The 20,444-nt window shown below is 52.0% G+C and overlaps 1 protein-coding gene across 3 annotated transcripts in view; it reads right to left on the reverse strand.

The window, feature by feature from the left end:
• Positions 1-20,444, reverse strand: part of GRAP (GRB2 related adaptor protein) — a 57,821-nt gene that overhangs the window by 16,829 nt on the left and 20,548 nt on the right. For 2 of the 3 annotated variants that reach the window (XM_030827192.1, XM_030827191.1), the window contains exons 2-3: positions 8,797-9,006; positions 3,832-3,929 (exon numbers count right to left, since the gene is read on the reverse strand). In XM_030827192.1, coding sequence (XP_030683052.1) covers positions 3,832-3,929; positions 8,797-8,874 — 176 coding nt within the window. In that variant the 5' untranslated portion in view covers positions 8,875-9,006. Of the gene's footprint in view, positions 1-3,831; positions 3,930-8,796; positions 9,007-13,722; positions 13,742-20,444 lie in introns of those variants that run through there. The other variant, XM_030827196.1, reaches the window with a different exon arrangement.

Genomic DNA, 20,444 nt, shown 5'->3' on the forward strand with positions numbered 1-20,444 from the left:
TTCCCCTTCACTCCTTCCATAAATGCTCCTCTCTCTGAGTCAGACTGAGCTTGGCACAGGTGGTGGAAGCCAGGCGGGGCTTTTCTTGTTGTTTCGGATGTTGATGAGCCCTCGGGGCTGAGTGCAGAAGGCGTGCGGTGCTGCACATGCCGCTAGTGTCCTGGCCATGTCCCAGCGCCGGCCTTGGCAGGATGAAGGCTGCTCAGTACAGACCTCGGGACTTTTTTTCTGGTGATTGACATATTTGGCCTGGGTTCAGGGCAGGCTGAGGCTCCCAGGAACAGTCTGACTCCCAGTGGTGACTGATGGAGCAGAGGGGTAGACGCCCCAGGGCCTGGCCCTCCGGAGGGATGACTCCTAGGTGCGCATTCTGTACTGTCTCCAGCTGGCCCTGGTCCCCAGCCGGATGGAGCTCTGGTTGCCCCCAGCAGTGATGACGCCAACAGTGTGCCCCACTGGCTCCCCGCCTTCCCTGTCCTCTTCCACTGTTATATAAATTCCTTGTTATCAGGTTCCTGTCTCAGGGATGGCTTCTGGAGAAGCCTGAACTCCTAGACATGAGATTCTAGACCACTGCTGCCCCCAAACGAATGGGGGCCCCTCAGCCCCTGTCCCAGCGAGTTTCCTCCTGGGAGGGGGTGTGGGGAAGGTAGCCGCTGGGTATAGGGCTCAGGGCAACCATCCAGAGAGCTCAGCCTGGGTCTCCTGGGGTTTGGAGACCTGAAGGCAGGTGCCCAGTCAGCCTGGGTGTCTCAAGGCCAGAGGTGAATGCCACAGGCTGCAGCAGGAGGGGAGCATAAGGGGCCCAGGGTTGGGGTTACGAGGGGGGGAGCTGCAGAGAGCTTCTCCACCGGGAAGCCCCCAGCTCTGTCCTGGAACAGTGCCCAGTGTGGCCCAGGGCGGGAGTTTCCTGAGGGGGCAGATTTCTTCGAAGAACCCACAAAACTCCTCAGGCGGCATCAGTGTGTGGGTGGCTGTTGCCCTCAGAGAGCGTCGCAGTCACACCCTCCCAGAAGTCTCCCACGTCCCCTGCCAGCCCTGCCCCCGCCATGGCTTGACAGATGGAGGCAAGAAGAAAGCACTTCCTGAAACCCCCAGGGCCCGGCTCCTTCCCCCACACCAGTGTCACTCCATTTGTGGCCATCTCGCATCATCCCTGTTTTACTGATGTGGAAACCGAGGCCCAGATAGGGGCAGAGACAACCCCACACCCCACAAGACTGCATAGCAAGTGTATGGCCTGGGACTCTCCCAGTCCCACAGCTGTTCTTATGAGCTTCCCCACTGCCCTCCAGGGTGTCCCAGCCCAGGGCCATGCCACACGGCTGCAGTCCCACTCCACCTCGTGCCAGCTGTGAGATCCTGGAGGGGCACTCAACCTCTCTTTGCCTCTGTCTGCTTATCTCAAAGATGGCGATGGTGGTGCTCAGCTCCTAGGGCCTTGGGAGGATGCATGAGCTGCTTGTACGCGGGTGTTTGCTGCTCCCCCCACACATACCCCTGCCAGGCTTGTCTCTGCCTTCCCTGGCAGACATCCACTTGAACTTCCAGGCCCAGCAGGCCACACCCTTCCTCTAGGAAGCCATCCCTGACTCCCATGGGCCGTGAGGCTGGGTCATGTGCCGCTGTGGCCCCTGCTGATGGGGCTGGCTCTGGAGCACTTGGCGTGCATTGTGCCTCCCCCAGGGGCTCCTGGGGTTGGCAGGGGTGAGGGGGGTGCCCAGGGAAGGAGTGGGCCTGGCATAGGCACGAGGCCTACCTCTGAATTTCTGAGGCCCCAGACTTCCCTCTGCCCCCACAAACCTGGGGCCTTTATGGGCTGAGTCAGGTATGGAGCTGGAGTTTCCCCATAGTTATTTTGGGGAGCAAAGCAGGTGCTGAGGTTAGTCGAGGACACACCTGGGCATCACTTCAGGCAGATTACTCAGGGGCCTGACCCCATCCCTGCTGTGTCGCAGACACAAATGGCCAGAGATGACCCCAGAGGCATGGGAGGCTGAAACCCTCCATGGCTCCCAACTGCCCTGCTAGAGTCTTGCCTCGACCACTGGCATCCCAACAGGCCTGGCCCGGCACTGAGATCTTTTGTCATCTTTTCTCCCCTGCCTCAGCAAATGCGACCCTCTCAGCAGCTGTAGGCCAGCCAGGCTTCCAGCCATTGCCAGGCCTTTTCCTCCACCTGAAGGCCCCTCCCTGACAGCTTGGCCCAGGGGGATTGCTCCTGTTCATGCCCTCTGGCATGTCTGGATGTGCCCATTGGCTTACAGGGGCCTGGGGCACTGGTTCCAGCTTGTGGCCCTGGGTTGGATTCTCTCATCTCTCTCCCTCTTCATGCACCCCCCTCCCTCTCCCCCTTAATTGACAGAAAGATCACAGAAACCTGCCCAATGTCACACAACCATGTGGGACATAGTGGGGCCTGGAACCCAGGCTGCAGCCCCAGATGCTGACTGGAAGCTGCAGCCTCTGTGGGGGAGGCTGGGAGTGCCTGGAGCCTGGGCAGGTGGCTGAGGACCTGGGTGGGAGGGGGCCTCGCCCAGCACAGGAAGCTGGAGGTGGTGGCAGCTTTGGAACTAACTTAAAGAGAGATAAAGAGGAAATACCTCTCATGCCCCACCCTGGCCCTGCACCTCCTTCCCTTCCCACCGCACAGCCACACACACATCTCAGCTCCCAAACTGTCCCTCAGCCTGCTTGGCCCTGTCACCTGTCTCCATATCCGACTGAGTCCTACCATAACACCTCCATGGCTCCCCACATGGCTTGGCGTTTGGGGTCCTCCTGCCAGTCCCACACGCCAGAAGTTCTCTCTCACTGCTCTCCCTTTGCTCATCCTGACCCTCTCCCAAGGATGCCTTTCTTTTTTTCTACTTAACCAACTCCTACACATCCTTCAAAACCTCATTCATTGCCACCTCTTCTGAGAAGCCTTCCCTGGGAAATCACCTTAACGCTCACTGTCTTCCCATGTAGTATGTCCTTCATGTCCTCTTTCTCCCTCAGAACACAGCTGCTCTGACCCCTTGTGTTTCCAGCATCACCCAGGCTGGGTCCCCTGGAATTGTGGCCAGTGTTTAGTGAATGACTAACTGGCTGTATCTTGGGGCTGCTTCAGCTGTCATTTAAAGCATATCCAGTTGGTTTGCATAGATTTCTTGGGCCCCATGCCTGTTCTGAGGCTGGGCCCTGCCCCAGCCATTCTCAGGGCAGCAGTGTTGGCTGCCACCTGCCCAGAGCCTAACCTGGGACATCCCTAGGCTGGAAGGTCCCAGGCCCCAGGACAGCTGGGCCCCAGGCCCAGTTCTTGCTCCACCCTGGTCCCAGACTCTGCTTTGCCAATGTCCAATTCCCCCCCAGACCCCAAAGGCAGGGCCTACAGGGTCTGCTTCCTGCCCAGCCCTCTCCCAGCCACCACCCAGGGCCGGGCCAGCTCTCAGCAAGAGCTCTAGAACCCTCCACCCTGAAGAGATTGGAGCATCTGCCCTCCTTGAGTTATAGATAGGAAAACTGAGGAACAGAGGGCAGGGACCTGCCTGAGGCCATACAGCAGCCAGTGGCACAGCCAGCTGAAAGCCCAGGGCCTTGTCCTCTCTCAGGGATCTCCTGGACATTCTCCAGTGGCTCAGGTCCTCAGTGTCGAAGACTGGGCTTGCCCTGACTCTGCCCCCACTCTGGTTAAGTCCTCAGAACTCAGTCTCCTATGCCTGCGCAGGCTGGTGGCCTCTGTGGAGCCTAGGGGCCCTAGACAGATGGACAGAGGCCCAGGAGTGAGGGGGTCCCATGGCCAGGAGAGAGAGCGCCACAGGGATGGGATGGGGGGTGTCCACTCACGGATGGGGCTTGACGCGGATGTAGTTCTTGGGAATAAACCCCTCGACACCCCGGAGCTCGGCCTTGTACCAGTTCTGGTCATCCTCCATGTTCAGGATCTGTGGGCAGGAGACACAAAGCCACTCAGTCACTGAGAAGGAACAACTGTCACCCCCGGAGGTCCCACTGCACACCAGGCCCCAGGCGGGCCTCGCCTGCACCAGCTTCTGTGCCTACTCACAGAGAAGGGCTGGGGGCCTGGGACGGGACTTGCCCACGGTCACAAGGGCTGAATTAGAACCCCTTGTTCCTCAGTGCTGCCCATCCCCTGGCCCCAGGACAGCCCATCCTCAGGTGATTCACAGACTCCAAGGGAGGCACAGTCGGGGACTCGTAGGAGGCTTGGGGTGGCTGAAGGTGGATTCTCAGGCTCTCACACCAGGAGCCCTGTGGACCATGGGGTTGGCAGAAGCAGAACTGGGGACCTGAGTTCCTTCCTGGGCTGTGCCCCCCAGTTTGGGGGGCCCACAGCACCTACATGCCATGCACTAAGCCTTGGGGTAAAGGTCGGGGGGCCCAGCCTGAGCACGGCCACCAGTGGTCACCTAGGGTCCCTCACATTTAAACAGCTCAGGGGTGACAATTCAGTGAGGGGATGTCAGGCTCTGGGGAGCAGATAAGGGGGCCTTTGGTCTGAGACTGGTTCTCAGCCCTGGCATGGCCTGCTCGGTCACACGGGCTCCTCTTCCGAGCCTGTGAGGCCCCCATCACCCCACAGGTGGGCCCGGAGGAACTGAAATAGCCGGAGCGGGGGTGGGAGTCCCTGAGGGGGAGCAACCAAGTGACCAAGGCGGGGTGGGGCTGGGCCTGGGAGGGGCACAGCATGAGGCCGGGGGTCCTGCCTCCATTCCCTGGGCACACCTTCCATGTGTCCCCGATTCTCATATAGCCCCCAAGGTCAACATCACCAAATGCTATTTTACAGATAACAAAACAGACCCAGTGGGGAAGTGACTTGGCCAAGGCCACACAGCAGGGAAGAAGCAAAGCCTGTTTGGTCAGCCAGGACTCTGAGGCCTGGGGTTTTTGGCTCACTGGTCAAGGGGGTCCTGGCCCACCAATTTTCACCTCCAGTCCTCTTTGTCACTGGACCCCAGCTTGAGGGGACATCTCTCCTGTGAGGGGACATCTCTCCTGTCAGTCCTGGAGCAGGTTCCAATGTCAGCTCAATCCTTCAGGGGTACTTGAGAGAAAAAATTGGGCATGGGGTACCAAAGGCCCAGGGCAGGCCAATACAGGGCCATCAACTCCAGCAGTGACATTTTGCCAAGAGTAGCTGAGATTGGCCTCCTGGGGCCCAGACCTGAGGCCCCACCCTCACAGGTGGCCTCTGCACCCCCATCTCCACCCCCGCTTTGTCCACCAGGCCAGGCTGGCTGAGCCCCTTCCTTCCTGCCCCTGCAGCCTGGGCCAGGTCAGCAGACCCAGGGGCGAACGGAAGCAGGTGGCTGACTCAGGAAAACTTTCGCTCAACACAAAACAAAACAGGCCGGGCGTGGTGGTTCATGCCTGTAATTCCAGCACTTTGGGAGGCTGAAGAGGGTGGATCACCTCAGGTCAGGAGTTTGAGACTAGCCTGGCCAACATGGTGAAACCCCATCTCTACTAAAAATACAAAAAAATTAGCCAAGTATGGTGGCACACCCCTATAATCCCAACTTTCTCAGGAGGCTGAGGCAGGAGAATCACTTGAACCCAGGAGCTGGAGGCTGCAGTGAGCCAAGATCACGCCATTGCACTCCAGCCTGGGCAACAGAGTGAGACTCCGTCTCAAAAAAACAAAACAACTCCCCCAACCTAAGGAGAAAATGAGGGCCTGTAGGCCACATACCACAGCCATGGATTCCAGGAGGATGTCCTGAAGCCTGGGGCTCCAGAACATTCTGTTTGCTTCTGACTCTCTCTGTGGCCTTGGCCTCAGAGTCCTCCCTCATCTGTCCAATGGGTGCATTTATGGCCTGCCCTGCATGCAGCAGTGTGGACACTGGGTGGAATATATCTCATGCAGTACCTGCTTCGTTTTGTCTCCTTGTCATCTGCACTCAGAGGACCCAGGAATATCCCATTGGTTACGTTGGCTGATTTCTTTTTCTTTTTTCTTTTTGAGATGGAGTCTCACTCTGTCACCAGGCTGGAGTGCAGTGGTGCAATCTCAGCTCACTGCAACCTCTGCCTCCCGGGTTCAAGCGATTCTCCTGCCTCAGCCTCCCAAGTAGCTGGGACTACAGGTGTGTGCCACCACGCCCAGCTCGTTTTTGTATTTTTAGGAGAGATGGGGTTTCACCATGTTGGCCAGGCTGGTCTTGATCTCTTGACCTCACGTTAACTGATTTCTTACTGTGAATATTGTTCAAAAGCCCCAGACCCTCTGAGACCTGGGAATTCTCACAAGGGAGAGAGGCCAACTCCTCCCTGGAGGAGTATCCAAGGCAGAACTTGGCCTGCCCCTGAGCCTTTGCCCCCATGATGCCCTCCACTCAGGCTGCTGCCCCACTTTACCATCCCAGCCCGATGCAGTTGCTGCTTGACAGTTGTTTACTGAGCACCTACTGTGTGCCAGGCACCGCATGACACAGCAGGGAACAAGAGGCTCACATTCTAGTAGGCAGAGACAGACTATAAACAAGGGAAGAAATGAATAAGCAAGGTAGTTTAATGGAGCAGTAAGTGCTGTGAAAAATGGACATCAGGTGACAGATGGAGAATGTCTGGTTGGGTGGGAGCAGGGAGATTGTCAACACGGGACAGGTGGGGTGGTCCAGAAAGGCCTCTCTGAAGAAGTGACATGGAAGCTGAGACCTGAATTACAAGAAGGAACCAGCAGTAAGAAAATGTAGGGAACAGTGTCCAGGGTGGACAGAACAGCCAGTGCCAAGGCTCTGAGGTGGGGCCAAGCTCTGTCTCTGAAACAGAAAGGAGGCCAGGGTGTCTGGAGCTGAGGGAGGGAGGAGCAGGTGTCACGAGATGTACGGGGGAGGACCAGGCTCTGAGTCATGGCCACTGCATGGAGACTGGGCTGGGGAGCAGGGGGTGTCACAGGGAGGCCTTGGGAGCCACCACGCAAGCCCAGGTAAGTGACAATGGAGGCCTGGGCTGGAGGAGGGGCTTCAGGTAGGTTTTGCCAGAGTTGCTGACAAGACAATGACAGGCTGCAGAAAGTAGGTTCGGGGAGCCCAGGGCTGGCTGTGTTGGCTCTGGACCGTCACCCTTTCCCATGGAGATGTCAAGGTTCCTGAGTCTGGGTCTCATCATCCAGGCCGCTCGTGCAGAGATGGGAGTGAAGCCAACAGCAGCGGGGTGCATGCACCCAGAAACGCCTGGCCCATCAGGGAGGGAGGATTTGTCCCAGGGAGGTGATGTTTGGGGCCATTTGTCCAGAGTGAGTCCATGAGCCAGAGTTTTCATCCAAGACCAAAGTTCAGATTTGAAGAACAGGCTTCATCACCCACTCTCCCAGGCTGGACTCAATCTGTAGGCAGGCAGTGCTGTGGCAGGGGCTGGCCCACAGGGAGTGCTGGAAAACACTTGCTAGACGAGAGGACAGGATGGTCGCGGAGCTCAGCTTCCACCCCAGCCACTTGATCCCTCCAAGCCTGGCTCAACAGCTCCCACGTACCCCATTCCTATTTCATCACTGCCCCACTCCCTCCCAACACCACACTTGGGTCTAGAGACCTGGAAGTGCTCTCAGATGAGAAACCAAGACTTGGATCCCCGCAGAGGGTTATGCCTTGGGCTCACAGCCCCAGTGCTCAGCCTGGCCCTGTGTCCATCTGGCCATATGTCCACGAGGCCAACAGCCAGCACTGCAGTGACCCCAGGTGCCAGCACCCCAGCATAGAGAAGGAGGAATTGCTCTTCCCCCTCTGGACCCCAACCCCCAGCCCAACCTGTTCAGACCAAGCGCAGGTTCCACAGCCAAAGGGACACAGGCTCAAAACTGACTCCATACCGAGCAGGTCATGTTGCCTCCCTGTGCCTCAGTTTAGTCACCTGTGAAATGGGGGTGCCAGTCCCCATTGCTTAAATGGGACATGAGGTGTGCTGCTGAGTTTAGGGCCTGGCTATAGCAGGGTGATGGCACAGGGAGCTCTCCTGTCTTGTGCTTGAAGCTTGTGGCCAAGAGCAGCGCCCAGGGCTCAGCGCAGAGGAGCATCCAATCTAACACCCATTGCTCCAGTGGGGAAACTGAGGCCCAGGGAAGGGCAGTCACTTCCCTAGTGTGGTTTACTGGCAGTTCCAGTGCACACGTCTTGGCATGGCCACTCCCAGAATCCTGGGCATAGCTTTCATACACCAACTTTTAAGCAAGGACATTTCCAGAGACACATTCCACAGGCCCATCTGTCTAGACCGTCTTGGAAGGCTGCAATGTCTGCCAAAAGCAGCCCAGACAAGGAGAAATGAACTGTGGTATGACTCTATTTTCTCTTTTCTCCACACAATTGGGAAGCTCATCCTTGACGCTTTCATCATAGCTATTTTAGCCCTACTAGGTTAGCATGTGTACTTATTTCTTTCCTAAGGCCTTCTCTCTCTCCCTCTTTCTCGCTCTGTTCTCCATTCCCATACTCTGTCTCTCTCTCTCTAGCTCTCATTGTCTCCCTCTCTCAGCAATTTTCTTTTCAAACTTTTTCCTGGAAAACTGGGGGTTGAACTAACTCCTGCCAGACACTGTGGTAATATCTCATCGAATCCTCCCATCAGCCCCAAAGGAGGGTCATTAGTTATCTCCCCCTTTCCTAGATGGAGAATCTGAGGCTCTGAGGGAAGAGGTGGCTTGTCCAGGGTCGCACAGCCAATACCTGGAGAGGCTGGGCCTGTCTTCCAGGGGCCACAGTCTGCTTGGGACAGTCCCAGGCCCCCGGTTCCTAAATCCACCCCCACCCCATGTGGGGCCAACTCAGCAGGCTCCAGCCCCCTTACCTTGAGTGTGTCTCCCTTGTTGAAGGCCAGCTCATCGCTCTCTGTAGCCTGAAAGCTGTACAGGGCCACGGACTCCATGCTGCTGCTCGGGGCTCCAGCAGCTGGGCTCAGAGCTGGGCCGATGGCTTCCTGCTTCCTCTGCAGTCGAGGACCGTCTTCCTTTGTTTTGAGTGCGCGTTTGTTCTTTTGAAGTTGAGACTGAAACTGCTCCTAATGGGGGAGAAACAGGAAACAGACACATCACAGAACAGGGAGGGCTTGTGAGCCAGCTCAGTCCCTACCTCAGACCCCAGGTGCCAGGAATGGCCCTTGGGGAGTCTCCCTGAAGCTCTGGGAGTGGGACCCCCTTGTGCCCATGTTTTATCATCCGTAAAAGTGAGGTGCCTGGAGAAGTGCCAAAGCCATCCTGCTGGCTCAGGCACTGAGTCTCATGGCACCAGATGCTGGCCCCCCTTCACCAATTTGCCAGTGACTCTCCATCTTTTCCTAAACCCTGATGCCTCTTGTGATGCCCTGCCTCCTGCTCCTTCAATCCCAAGCTCCTCACCTGGCATTCAAGGCCCTTGCAATCCACCACCTCCACCTGCCCCTACAAACAGCCCCCATTCTCATCCTTTGTCATCCCCTTCACTCTAAACAAACCTAGGGCTTCAGCCACAGCAAGGGGCCACACCAAACTCTCATTTCAACTCCAGACTTTTGCACATGTGGTTCCTCTGCCTGGTGTTCTCCTCTTTCTGCTCCCAGGAGATTCCTATTCATCCATCAAAGCCCAGCTCAGAAGGTACCTCTTCTGGTCCTAAGGTCAACAAGACTTGTAGGCCAGGCGCAATGGCTCATGCCTATAATCCCAGCACTTTGGGAGGCCAAGATGGGCGGATCGCTGGAGTTCAGGAGTTCGAGATCAGCCTGGCCAACATGGTGAAGCCTCATCTCTACTAAAAATACGAAAAATTAGCCTGGTGTGGTGGCACGTGCCTGGAATCCCAGCTACTGAGAAGGCTAAGGCACAAGAATTGCTTGAACCTGGAAGGCAGAGGTTGCAGTGAGCCGAGGATCCATCCAGGCTCAAAGCAATCCTCCCACCTCAGCCTCCAGAGTAGCTCGGACTACAGGTGCCCACCACCATTCTGGCTAATTATTTGTATTTTTAGTAGAGATGGGTTTTCACCATGTTACCAAGGCTGGTCTTGAATTCCTGGACTCAAGCGATCCTCCTGCCTGAGACTGCACCATTGCACTCCAGCCTGGGTGGCAGAGCGAGTCTCCCTCTCAAAAAAAAAAAAAGAGAACTGTAAATAAATCTCTACCTTTCCTTAGTGGGTTTGTTATGAGCAGTGTTATCAGTGTAGCAATTCTGAAACTGTTTTGCCAGTGTTGCAGGATAGAGCACAAATGGACAGACACAGCTATGTTGTTTGGAACCAGGGATCTCCCTGGGAAAGAAGGGAGACACAGACGTGGAAGGAAAACTAGGCAGAGCCCTGCGGTGTTGCATGGACACTGGATGAATCAGTGTGAAGTCACATTTTTTTTTCCCATAAAGAAGTTTTTCTTCCTTCATTTATATTAATATGGACTCATGGTTTCATATTTTAGCCACTGGATTATAATCCATTACTATCATATTTATTTTGATGCTTAAAATGCCCGATTGGGCCAGTGGGGTTTCCTTCAAGCTGTCTCCTTATCCTTTCGACATGGACCCTTCATTCTATGAACACACCCTGACCTTCTGGCCAATAATAGAAGAATCACTTGAACCTGGGAGATGGAAGTTGCAGTGAGCCAAGATTGCACCATTGCACTCTAGCCTGGGTGACACATCAAGACTCCATCTCAAAAAAAAAAATAGTTGAGAGAAAAGAAGATGACAGCTGCCCACCGCCCACTCTGGAGACCCTGAGCCAACCAGGTAGGATGGAACTGGCCCTGGCCTCACCTAGCTCCACTCCAGGGCTTCTCCACGCTGCCCTCTACTCAAAGACCCCTGCCTTCTGGCTGCCCCCAACCCCCAGGGTGACAGGATGTTATAAGGCCCCTCTTTCCGGCTCTGTTGCAGCTGAGGTTTCAAAGCCTCAGAATGATGCATTGGGCTGGGCGCGGTGGCTCACGCCTGTAATCCCAGCACTTTCGGAGGCCGAGGCGGGCGGATCACGAGGTCAGGAGATCGAGACCATCCTGGCTAACACAGTGAAACCCCGTCTCTACTAAAAATACAAAAAATTAGCCGGGTGAGGTGGCAGGCGCCTGTATTCCCAGCTACTCGGGAGGCTGAGGCAGGAGAATGGTGTGAACCCCGGGGGGCAGAGACTGCAGTGAGCCAAGATCGCGCCACTGCACTCCAGTCTGGGCGACAGTGAGACTCTGTCTCAAAAAAAAAAAAAGAAGAATGATGCAATGGAGGGGTTGGGATCTGCCCCCGCCTAGTTTTGAGGTGCTTCCAGCCATATGAGGGGAGGAGGACTTCCCCTTATGAAGCTGAATGTGTGTCCCCTGGGGCGGTGGGACAGATGCCTGGTTTATTTTTATGTGTTTTAGAAGTACTTATTTTCTGCCAAGTCCTTTACAAAGAGGTAAGTGACCAATAGTAGGTGGCAGGGCTGGGTTTCAAACCCAGGCAGGCCTGAGGGCCAAACCATGCCTACAACTCCTTCACCGCATGGCCTCAACCCAGAGGATTCCTGCCCAAGGTGGCTCAGGCCAGAGCTGGGAGCCTGGGCTGCCTACTGTACAGCGAGCTCAGGAAGTCGAGTGAGGTAAGCAGCAAAGCTTTGTTGGAGGGTAAATCTGCCCTGATTCCGGGAGACCAGAGAGGACCCCACAAATGGGACTTGACTGAGAGGACCCTTGAAGAATGCAGCACCTCAAATGAGGCAGACGCTGGGGCCTGGAACGAGGGGCCATCAGAAGCTGGAGGCTTGGGCCAGGCGTGGTGGCTCACGCCTGTGATCCCAGCACTTTGGGAGGTCAAGGCAGGCAGATCACTTGAGGCCAGGAGTTCGAGACCAGCCTGACCAACATGGTGAAACCCTGTCTCTACCAAAAATACAAAATTAGGCTGGGCATGGTGACTCACACCTGTAATCCCAGCACTCTGGGAGGCCAAGGTGGGTGGATCACCTGAGGTTAGGAGTTTGAGACCAGCCTGGCCAACACAGTGAAACCCAGCCTCCACTAAAAATAAAAAAATAGCTAGGCGTGGTGGGCGAGTGCCTATAATCCCAGCTACTTGGGAGGCTGTGGCAGGAGAATCACTTGAACCCAGGAGACGGAAGTTGCAGTGAGCCAAGATCATGCCACTGCACTCCAGCCTGGGCGACAAGAGTGAAACTCCGTCTCAAAAAATATGTATACAAAATTAGCCAGGAGTGGTGGTGCACAGCTGTAATCCCAGCTACTTGGGAAGCTGAGGCAGGAGAACTGCTTGAACCTAGGAGGTGGAGGTTGCAGTGAGCCGAGATCACCCCATTATACTCCGGCCTGGGCAACAAAAGCGAAACCCCATCTCAAAAAAATAAAAAAACAAAATAAGGAGTTTTGGAAACCAAGATTTTATTATGCAGATGAAGCCTCCAGGTAGCTGGCTTCAGAGAGAATAGAGTGTAAATGTTTCTTATCGGACTTAAAGAGTCTGTTCTATCAGTAGTTCCAAAAGTGAGGAGGTTATAACGAGGCATGTCAAGCTCCCCCTTCCCATCATATCCTGAACTCATTTTCAGGTTTTTTTTTTTTTTTTTTTTTTTTTTTTGAGACGGAGTCTCGCTCTGTCGCCCAGGCTGGAGTGCAGTGGCGCAATCTCGGCTCACTGCAAGCTCACGCCATTCTCCTGCCTCAGCCTCTCCGAGTAGCTGGGACTACAGGCGCCCACCACCACACCGGCTAATTTTTTTTTTTTTTTTGTATTTTTAGTAGAGACGGGGTTTCACCGTGGTCTCGATCTCCTGACCTCGTGATCCGCCCGCCTCGGCCTCCCAAAGTGCTGAGATTACAAGCGTGAGCCACCGCGCCTGGCCTCATTTTCAGGTTAACTTTGGAATGCCCATGCCGAGAGAAGGAGTCCATTCGGATAGTTAAGGGGCTTAGGATTTTGGTTTTGGTTTATGGAGGTCCCTCAAAAGCTGCTCACAGGAGGAAAACTCATCACTGGCCACAGGCCACACCAGGCCAGGGCAGACCCAGCCACTGTCTCAGTGCTGAAACCCTAACCCCCTGTGATCAGCTGAGTAATGGCCCTGAAGACATCCAGGTCCTGATCCCAAGAACTTGGAATGTTCCCTTATATGACAAGAGGGACTTTGCCGGTGTGATTATGTTAAGGATCATGAGATGGAATGGAAACTGCAATTTCAATGCAGTTTGAGTCCTGTAATTATTAGACTGGACTAGACTACTAGACCCTGGTACACTCCAAAGAGGCTGACTGGGGAACTTTTTATCATCGGAGATTGGCTGAAACACCTGAGAGAACTCCCTGAAAAAAAATTTTTTTTGAGATAGAGTTTTGCTTCTGTTGCCTGCACTAGAGTGCAGTGGCATGATCTCAGCTCACTGCAACCTCCGCCTCCCCGTGTCTACTAAAAATACAAAAATTGGCCAGGCATGGTGGTGCATGCCTGTAGTCCCAGCTACTTGGGAGGAGAATCACTTGAGCCTAGGAGGTGGAGATTGCAGTGAGCAGAGATCGTGCCACTGCACTCCAGCCTGGGTGACAGAGGGAGACTCTGTCTCAGAAAAAAAAAAAAAGAAAATGAAGAAACAGGCTAGGCATGGTGGCTCACACCTGTAATCCCAGCACTTTGGGAAGCTGAAGCAGGAGGAATGCTTGAACCCAGGAGTTCAAGACCAGCCTGGACAACATAGTGAGACCCCCATCTCTACAAAAATAAACAACAACAAAAATAGGCCAGGCATGGTGGCTCACACCTGTAATCCCAGCTACTCAGGAGGCTGAGGTGGGAGGATCGTTTGAATCCTGGATTTCAAGGTGACAGTGAGCTATGATCACACCATCATACTCCCGCATCTGAGAGCGAGACTTTGTCTGGAAAAAAAAAAGAAAACGGAAATGAAGAAACATGGATTCATGAACATCTATGAATATTTGGTTTAAAAAGGTGAGGCCATGGTGTTTGCACTGAGATCATGGCCCCTCTTGCCCTTCCTCTCAGCTCAGTGAGGCTGAGACTCCACTCTGGACAGCTGCAGGCAAGAACATGGGGTCCCCTGCTGCCTCCAGACCAAGGAAACAGGGCTCCCTCTGCCCCTAGCTCCCAGAAGGAGGGCTTTCCTCCCAGAAGAACAGGACATCAATTTCCTATTCTACTCCCAGCCACCTGTTGCTGAGACTAAGTCCTGGTTGAGTGTAGCCAAGAATTGGGGGCCCCCTTCTTGCACCCAGCCCCCTCAAGGAACAGAGACTCTGCCTTGGGTGCAGTGTGCTGAGAGTGCTGGGGTCCTGATCACTCCGGCCCTGGCTCATGTGGAAGTGGCTCGACAACAGGAGAGGCAAACTTTGAGGACCTCGGCCATTGTCCCCACTCCCACCAAGTCCTCAGCCCCTAGCGCAGGGTGTCACTCAGAGAGAAGCTTTCCAAAGTCTCCACCCCCAGCTCCAGGGCCCTGGCTCAGAGAGATTTTTGCCTAATGAAGAAACAGGCCATAAAAAAGAGACTTCCTAATCTCTTCCCAAAGCAACTGACCTCATTTGCTACAGAGAATGAAGGAATTCAAGGCAAAAGTTGCTTTTGTTTTGATTTTGGTTAGGTTTGTTTAAGAGTACAGTGATGTGATCTCCGCTCACTGCAACCTCCACCTCCTGGGTTCAAGCAATTCTCCTGCCTCGGCCTCCCGAGTAGCTGGGATTACAGGTGCCACCACCACACCCAGCTAATTTTTTTATTTTATTTTATTTTTAGTAGAGACGGGGTTTCACCATGTTGACCAGGCTGGTCTCGAACTCCCGATCTCAGGTGATCCGCCCACCTCAGCCTCCCAAAGTGCTGGGATTACAGGCATGAGCCACCGCACCTGGCCCAAAAGGTGCTTTTGAGAATAGTAGAGATTATGGTGAGAGATAATTGGGAGAAGATTCAAGACACAAGCTGAACTCTAGGCTGCTCATTTACAGGAGAGAACAGGGAATAGCACCAGCAGAGGGAGCCCTCCTGATGTCAGAACAAATAGCAGACATGGACCTCACACACTATTCCTTCCAAGGAGCCAAACTTGATAGGATCAGTGTGTAGAGCCGGGCATTATAGGAAATTATAAAGCAATCCATTGGCAACTTGCAGAGCTTATTTCAACCAAGCAAGGATTAAGAAAAAGAAGGGCTGGGTGTAGTGGCTCACGCCTAAAAGCTCAACACTTTGGGAGGCTGAGGTGGGTGGATCATGAGGTCAGGAGTCCAAGACCAGCCTGGCCAAGATAGTCAAACCCCGTCTCTACTAAAAAACAAAAAATACAAAAATTAGCCAGGCGTGGTAGCAGGTGCCTGTAATCTCAGCTACTTGGGAGGCGGAGGCAGAGGAATGCTTGAACCCGGGAGGCAAAGGTTGCAGTGAACCGAGATTGTGCCACTGCACTCCAGCCTGGGCGACAGAGCGAGACTCCATCTCCAAAAAAAAAAAAAAAAAGAAGAAAGAAAAAGGAAAAGAAAATTTGCATAGCTTAACAGCTGAGTTATGGTCAGGGAAAGAGGAAGAGAGCCTTCCAAAACCACTGTCATCCCAGGGTAATTGCAGGTATACTCAAAGCTGGGCCCCCTGAGAACGACCTTAGAAGCTGAACATCGTAGGGAAGAAACAGACTTCACTAAAATAATCCAGCCAGTCACTAAACAAATAAACAAGAAAATAATAACAAGCCCAGGACAGGGGAGACTCATACCCAGAATTGCTACAATGCATTATTTAAATGTCCTGTTTCCAACAACAAAAAAATATGAAGCATGCAAAAAATTTAAAAAACAGGAAAGCATGACCCATAGATCGGGGGAAATGCAGGCAAAGGAAACTGCCTGTGAGAGGGCACATGTTGATTTATCAGAAAAAGACTTTAAAGTAGCCATTATACACATGTTCATAAAACCAAAGGAAACTGTGACTAAATAAAGGAATGTATGATGATGGTGTTTCATCAAATAGAGAATACCAATAAAAAGATAGAAATTGCCAGGCACGGTGGCTCACGCCTGTAATCCCAGCACTTTGGGAGGCCAAGGCGGGTGGATCACGAGGTCAGGAGTTCGAGACCAGCCTGGCCAACATGGTGAAACCCTGTCTCTACTAAAGATTAAAAAAAAAAAAAAATTAACCGGGTATAGTGGTGCATGCCTATAATCCCAGCTACTCAGGAGGCTGAGGCAGAAGAATCCCTTGAACCTGGGAGGTAGAGGTTGCAGTGAGCTGAGATTGCACCATTGCACTCCAACCTGGGCGACAGGGCAAGACTCTGAATCAAAAAAAAAAATCGAAATTATAAAGAAAAAACAAATGGAAATTATGAAGTTGAAAAGTATAGTAACTAAAATAGCCGGGTGCAGTGGCTCACACCTGTAATCCCAGCACTTTTGGAGGCTGAAGCAGATGGGTCACCTGAGGTCAGGAGTTTGAGACCAGCCTAACCAACATGGTGAAACCCCATCTCTACTAAAAATACAAAATTAGCCAGGCATGGTGGCGGGCACCTGTAATCCCAGCTACTCGGGAGGCTGAGGCAGGAGAATTGCTTGAACCTGGGAGGTGGAGGTTGCAGTGAGCCAAGATCATGCCACTGCACTCCAGCCTGGGCGACAAGAGTGAAACTCCCGTCTCAAAAAAAAAAAAAAAAAAAAAAAAAAGAAAGAAAAGAAAAAGAAAAGTATAGTAACTGAAATAAAACATTCATTAAAGGGATTCACCAGCTGATTTCAAAATTCATATGGAATTGCAAATGATCTAGAATGGCCAAAAAAATCTTGATAAAGAAAAAAAAAATGGCTGAGTGTGGCGGCTCACGCCTGTAATCCCAGCACTTTGGAAAGCCCAGGCAGGAGAATCACTTGAGCCCAAGAAGTCAAGTCTGCAGTGAGCAGAGATCACATCACTACACTCCAGGCTGGGCCACAGAGCAAGATCTTGTCTCAAAGAATAAAAACCAGAAACAACCAACAAACAAAGAACAATAATTAAATAAAAATAAAAAATGTAGGGGTACATTTTCATGCCTTGTATTTGGCAATGGAACCTTTGATATGATACTGAAAATACAAGCAATAAAAGGATAAATTGTATTTTATCAAAATTAAAACTTTTGCTCATCAAAGGACACTTTCAAGAAAGTGAAAAGACAACCTACAGAATGGAAGAAAATATTTGCAAATAATAAATCTGGTGAGTTTCATATCCAGAATACACAAGAACTCACAGAATTCAATACTAGAACACAAACAACCCAATTTAAAAATGGGCAAGGGATCCTAAAAGACTTTTCCCCAAATAAGGTATACAAATGGCTCACAGCTCCTGAAAGATGCTCAACTTCATTTGTCATTAGGGAAATGCATGTTGAACCCACAATGACACACCCTTCACATCCCTAGGATGGCTATTAAGCCATGCCTGCTCTCTTGATGACCTCTGCCCCTGTCTGTGCCCGTCCTTGCTGGTCCCTGAGCTCCACTGAGTGGACTCTTTGCTGGCTCCTGGCACTACCAAGCTGGGACCTGGAATATCTTGGTGTCACTAGAGTGAAAAGACTCACTAATTATGGTCAGTCAGATCCTTCCAGGGCTAAGAGACCTGCCAGGGTGGCCCGAGCTTGTCCCTAACTTTGGATCCTAAAAAGGAAGCCCTGGCTGGGCGCGGTGGCTCATGCCTGTAATCCCAGCACTTTGGGAGGCCCAGGCAGGAGGACCACCTGAGGTCAGGAGATCAAGACCAGCCTGGCTAACATGGTGAAATCCCATTCCTACTAAAAAAAAATACAATAAATTAGCCAGGCATGGTGGCACGAACCTGTAATCTCAGCTACTCGGGAGGCTGAGGCAGGAGACTCGCTTGAACCCGGGAGGCAGAGGTTGCGGTGAGCCAAGATTGTGCCACTGTACTCCAGCCTGGGCAACAGAGCAAGACTCCATCTCAAAAAAAAAAAAAAAAAAAAAAAAAAAAAAGGAAGCCCTGAGTTCTGCCCAGTTTGGCCCTTTGAGGGTGAGAGATCCTACTATTACCCAAGCCTGGCTGTTCTGGGTATGTAAGTTGGGGGACAGTGGGGATCACAGTTCAGGAACCACTCCCACAGCCCCAAGAGCCTCCCCAACCCCACCAAGTCCACATTTGACCTCTTCTCTGAGCTCCAAATGCCTCTTGGGCGCCATCCCTGGATGTTTCTCAGATGTATAACAGCCCAGATAAAACTCATCATTGCCAGGCGTGGTCGCTCACCTGGCACCCGTGACAAATAAAATGTTTTTTAAAGTATCTATAGGCTGGGCATGGTGGCTCCCGCCTGTAATCCCAGCACTTTGGGGGGCGAAGGTGGGCAGATCACGAGGTCAGGAGATCGAGACTATCCTGGCTAACATGGTAAAACCCTGTCTCTACTAAAAATACAAAAAGTTAGCTGCGCATGTTGGCACGCACCTGTGGTCCCAGCTACTTGGGAGGCTGAGGCAGGAGAATCGCTTGAACCCAGGAGGCGGAGGTTGCAGTGAACTGAGATCGTGCCACTGCACTCCAGCCTGGGCTACATAGCAAGACTCTATCTCAAACAAACAAACAAACAAACAAAAAAACACCACATTTTATTTGGGCCAGGCTTGGTGGCTCACGCCTGTAATCCCAGCACTTTGCGGGGCCAAGGTGGGCGGATCACCTGAGGTCGGGAGTTGGAGACCAGCCTCACCAACATGGAGAAACCCCATCTCTACTAAAAATACAAAATTAGCCAGGCATGGTGGCGCATGCCTGTAATCCCAGCTACTCCGGAGGCTGAGGCAGGAGAATCTCTTGAACCCGGGAGGCGGAGGTTGCAGTGAGCTGAGATCGTGCCATTACACTCCAGCCTGGGCAACAAAAGTGAAACTCCATCTCAAAAAATAAAAAAAAATTTGTGGTTGGGCATGGTGACTCAGGCTCACACCTGTAATCCTAGAACTTTGGGAGGCTGAAGTAGGAGGATTGCTCGAGGCCAGGAGTTCAAGACTAGCCTGGGCAACATAGCAAGATCTCATCTCTACAGAAAAGTAAATTTAAAAAAATTATGACATTTTGAGCTCCATGATGAAAAAAATTTTTAAAAAAGAAAGAAAATTGGCCAGGTACACACCTGCAGTCCCAACTAGAAAGGATGCTCAGGCGGGAGGATCTCCTGAGCCCAGGAGTTCAAGGCTGCAGTGAGCTGTGATCGTGCCACTGCTCACCAGCCTAAGATATGGGAAAAACCAAAGTGTTTTTCTTTTTATTTCTGCTGTCATTGTATGAAATAGTCTATAGGTTTCCATTATATCCAGTTATAGAGGGTGTTACTGAGTTACAGATTTTTGCCTGCTGGATCTGTCAATTTCTGATAGAGGAACACTGAAGTTGCCAACTGTAATAGTTTCTCCTTGCAGTGCTATCGCTTTTTCCCTCACATATTTTGATGTTCTCTTGCTAGGATCATACATGTTAAGGACCATTATGTCTTCTTTGAGTATTGACTCCTTAATCATTATGTAATGCCCTGTCCTTATCCCGGATGACTTTTCTTTTTCTTTTCTTTTCTTTTTTCTTTTCTTTTTGAAACAGGGTCTCTGTCAACCAGGCTGGAGTGCAGGGATCTCGGCTCAGTGCAACCTCTGCCTCCCACGCTCAAGTGATTCCTACGCCTTAGCTTGCAGAGTAGCTGGGATTACAGGCTGGGATTACCACCACGCCCTGCTCATTTTTGTATTTCAGTGAAGACAGGGTATCGTCGTGTTGGCCAGGCTGGTCTCAAACTCCTGGCCTCAGGTGATCTGTCCGCCTTGGCCTCCCAAAGTGCTGGGATTACAAGTGTGAGCCACTGTGCCTGGCCTATTCCTGATGACTTTTCCTTGCTCTGAAGCCTGTACTGTCTGAAATTAACATAGAGACTCCTGCTTTCTTTTGATTAGTGTTGGCATAGTAGATCTTTCTTTATCCATTCGCTTTTAATACATACGTCTTTAAAGTGTAGTTCTTGTAAGCAACATATAGTTACATCTTGTTTCTTGCTCTTCTCTGACAATCTCTTTCAGTTGGTTCATTTGGACCATTGATATGCAAAGGGATGTTGATATAATTGGATTAATAGCTGCCTTTTTTTGTTTTCACTGTTTTCTATTTGTTGCCTTTGTTTCTATTTTTGTCTCCCACTCTTTTTCTGCCTCTTGTAGTGTTTTGTCTTTGGGGTTTTTCTTTTTTGCTTTTCTTTTTCTTTTTCTTTTTTGAGACAAAGTCTTGCTCTGTCAGCCAGGCTGGAGTGCAGTGGCACAGTCATAGTTTATTGCGGCCTCAAGCTCCTGGGCTCAAGCAATCCTACCGTCTTGGCCTCCCGAGTAGCTGGGATCACAGGTATCCACCACCGTGCCTGGCTAATTTTTTTTTTATTTAATTTTTTGTACAGACAGGGTCTACTATGTTGCCCAGGCCGGTCTCAAACTCCTG

This window comes from Nomascus leucogenys, chromosome 14 (genome assembly GCF_006542625.1).
Source record: "Nomascus leucogenys isolate Asia chromosome 14, Asia_NLE_v1, whole genome shotgun sequence".
Lineage (NCBI taxonomy): Eukaryota > Metazoa > Chordata > Mammalia > Primates > Hylobatidae > Nomascus > Nomascus leucogenys.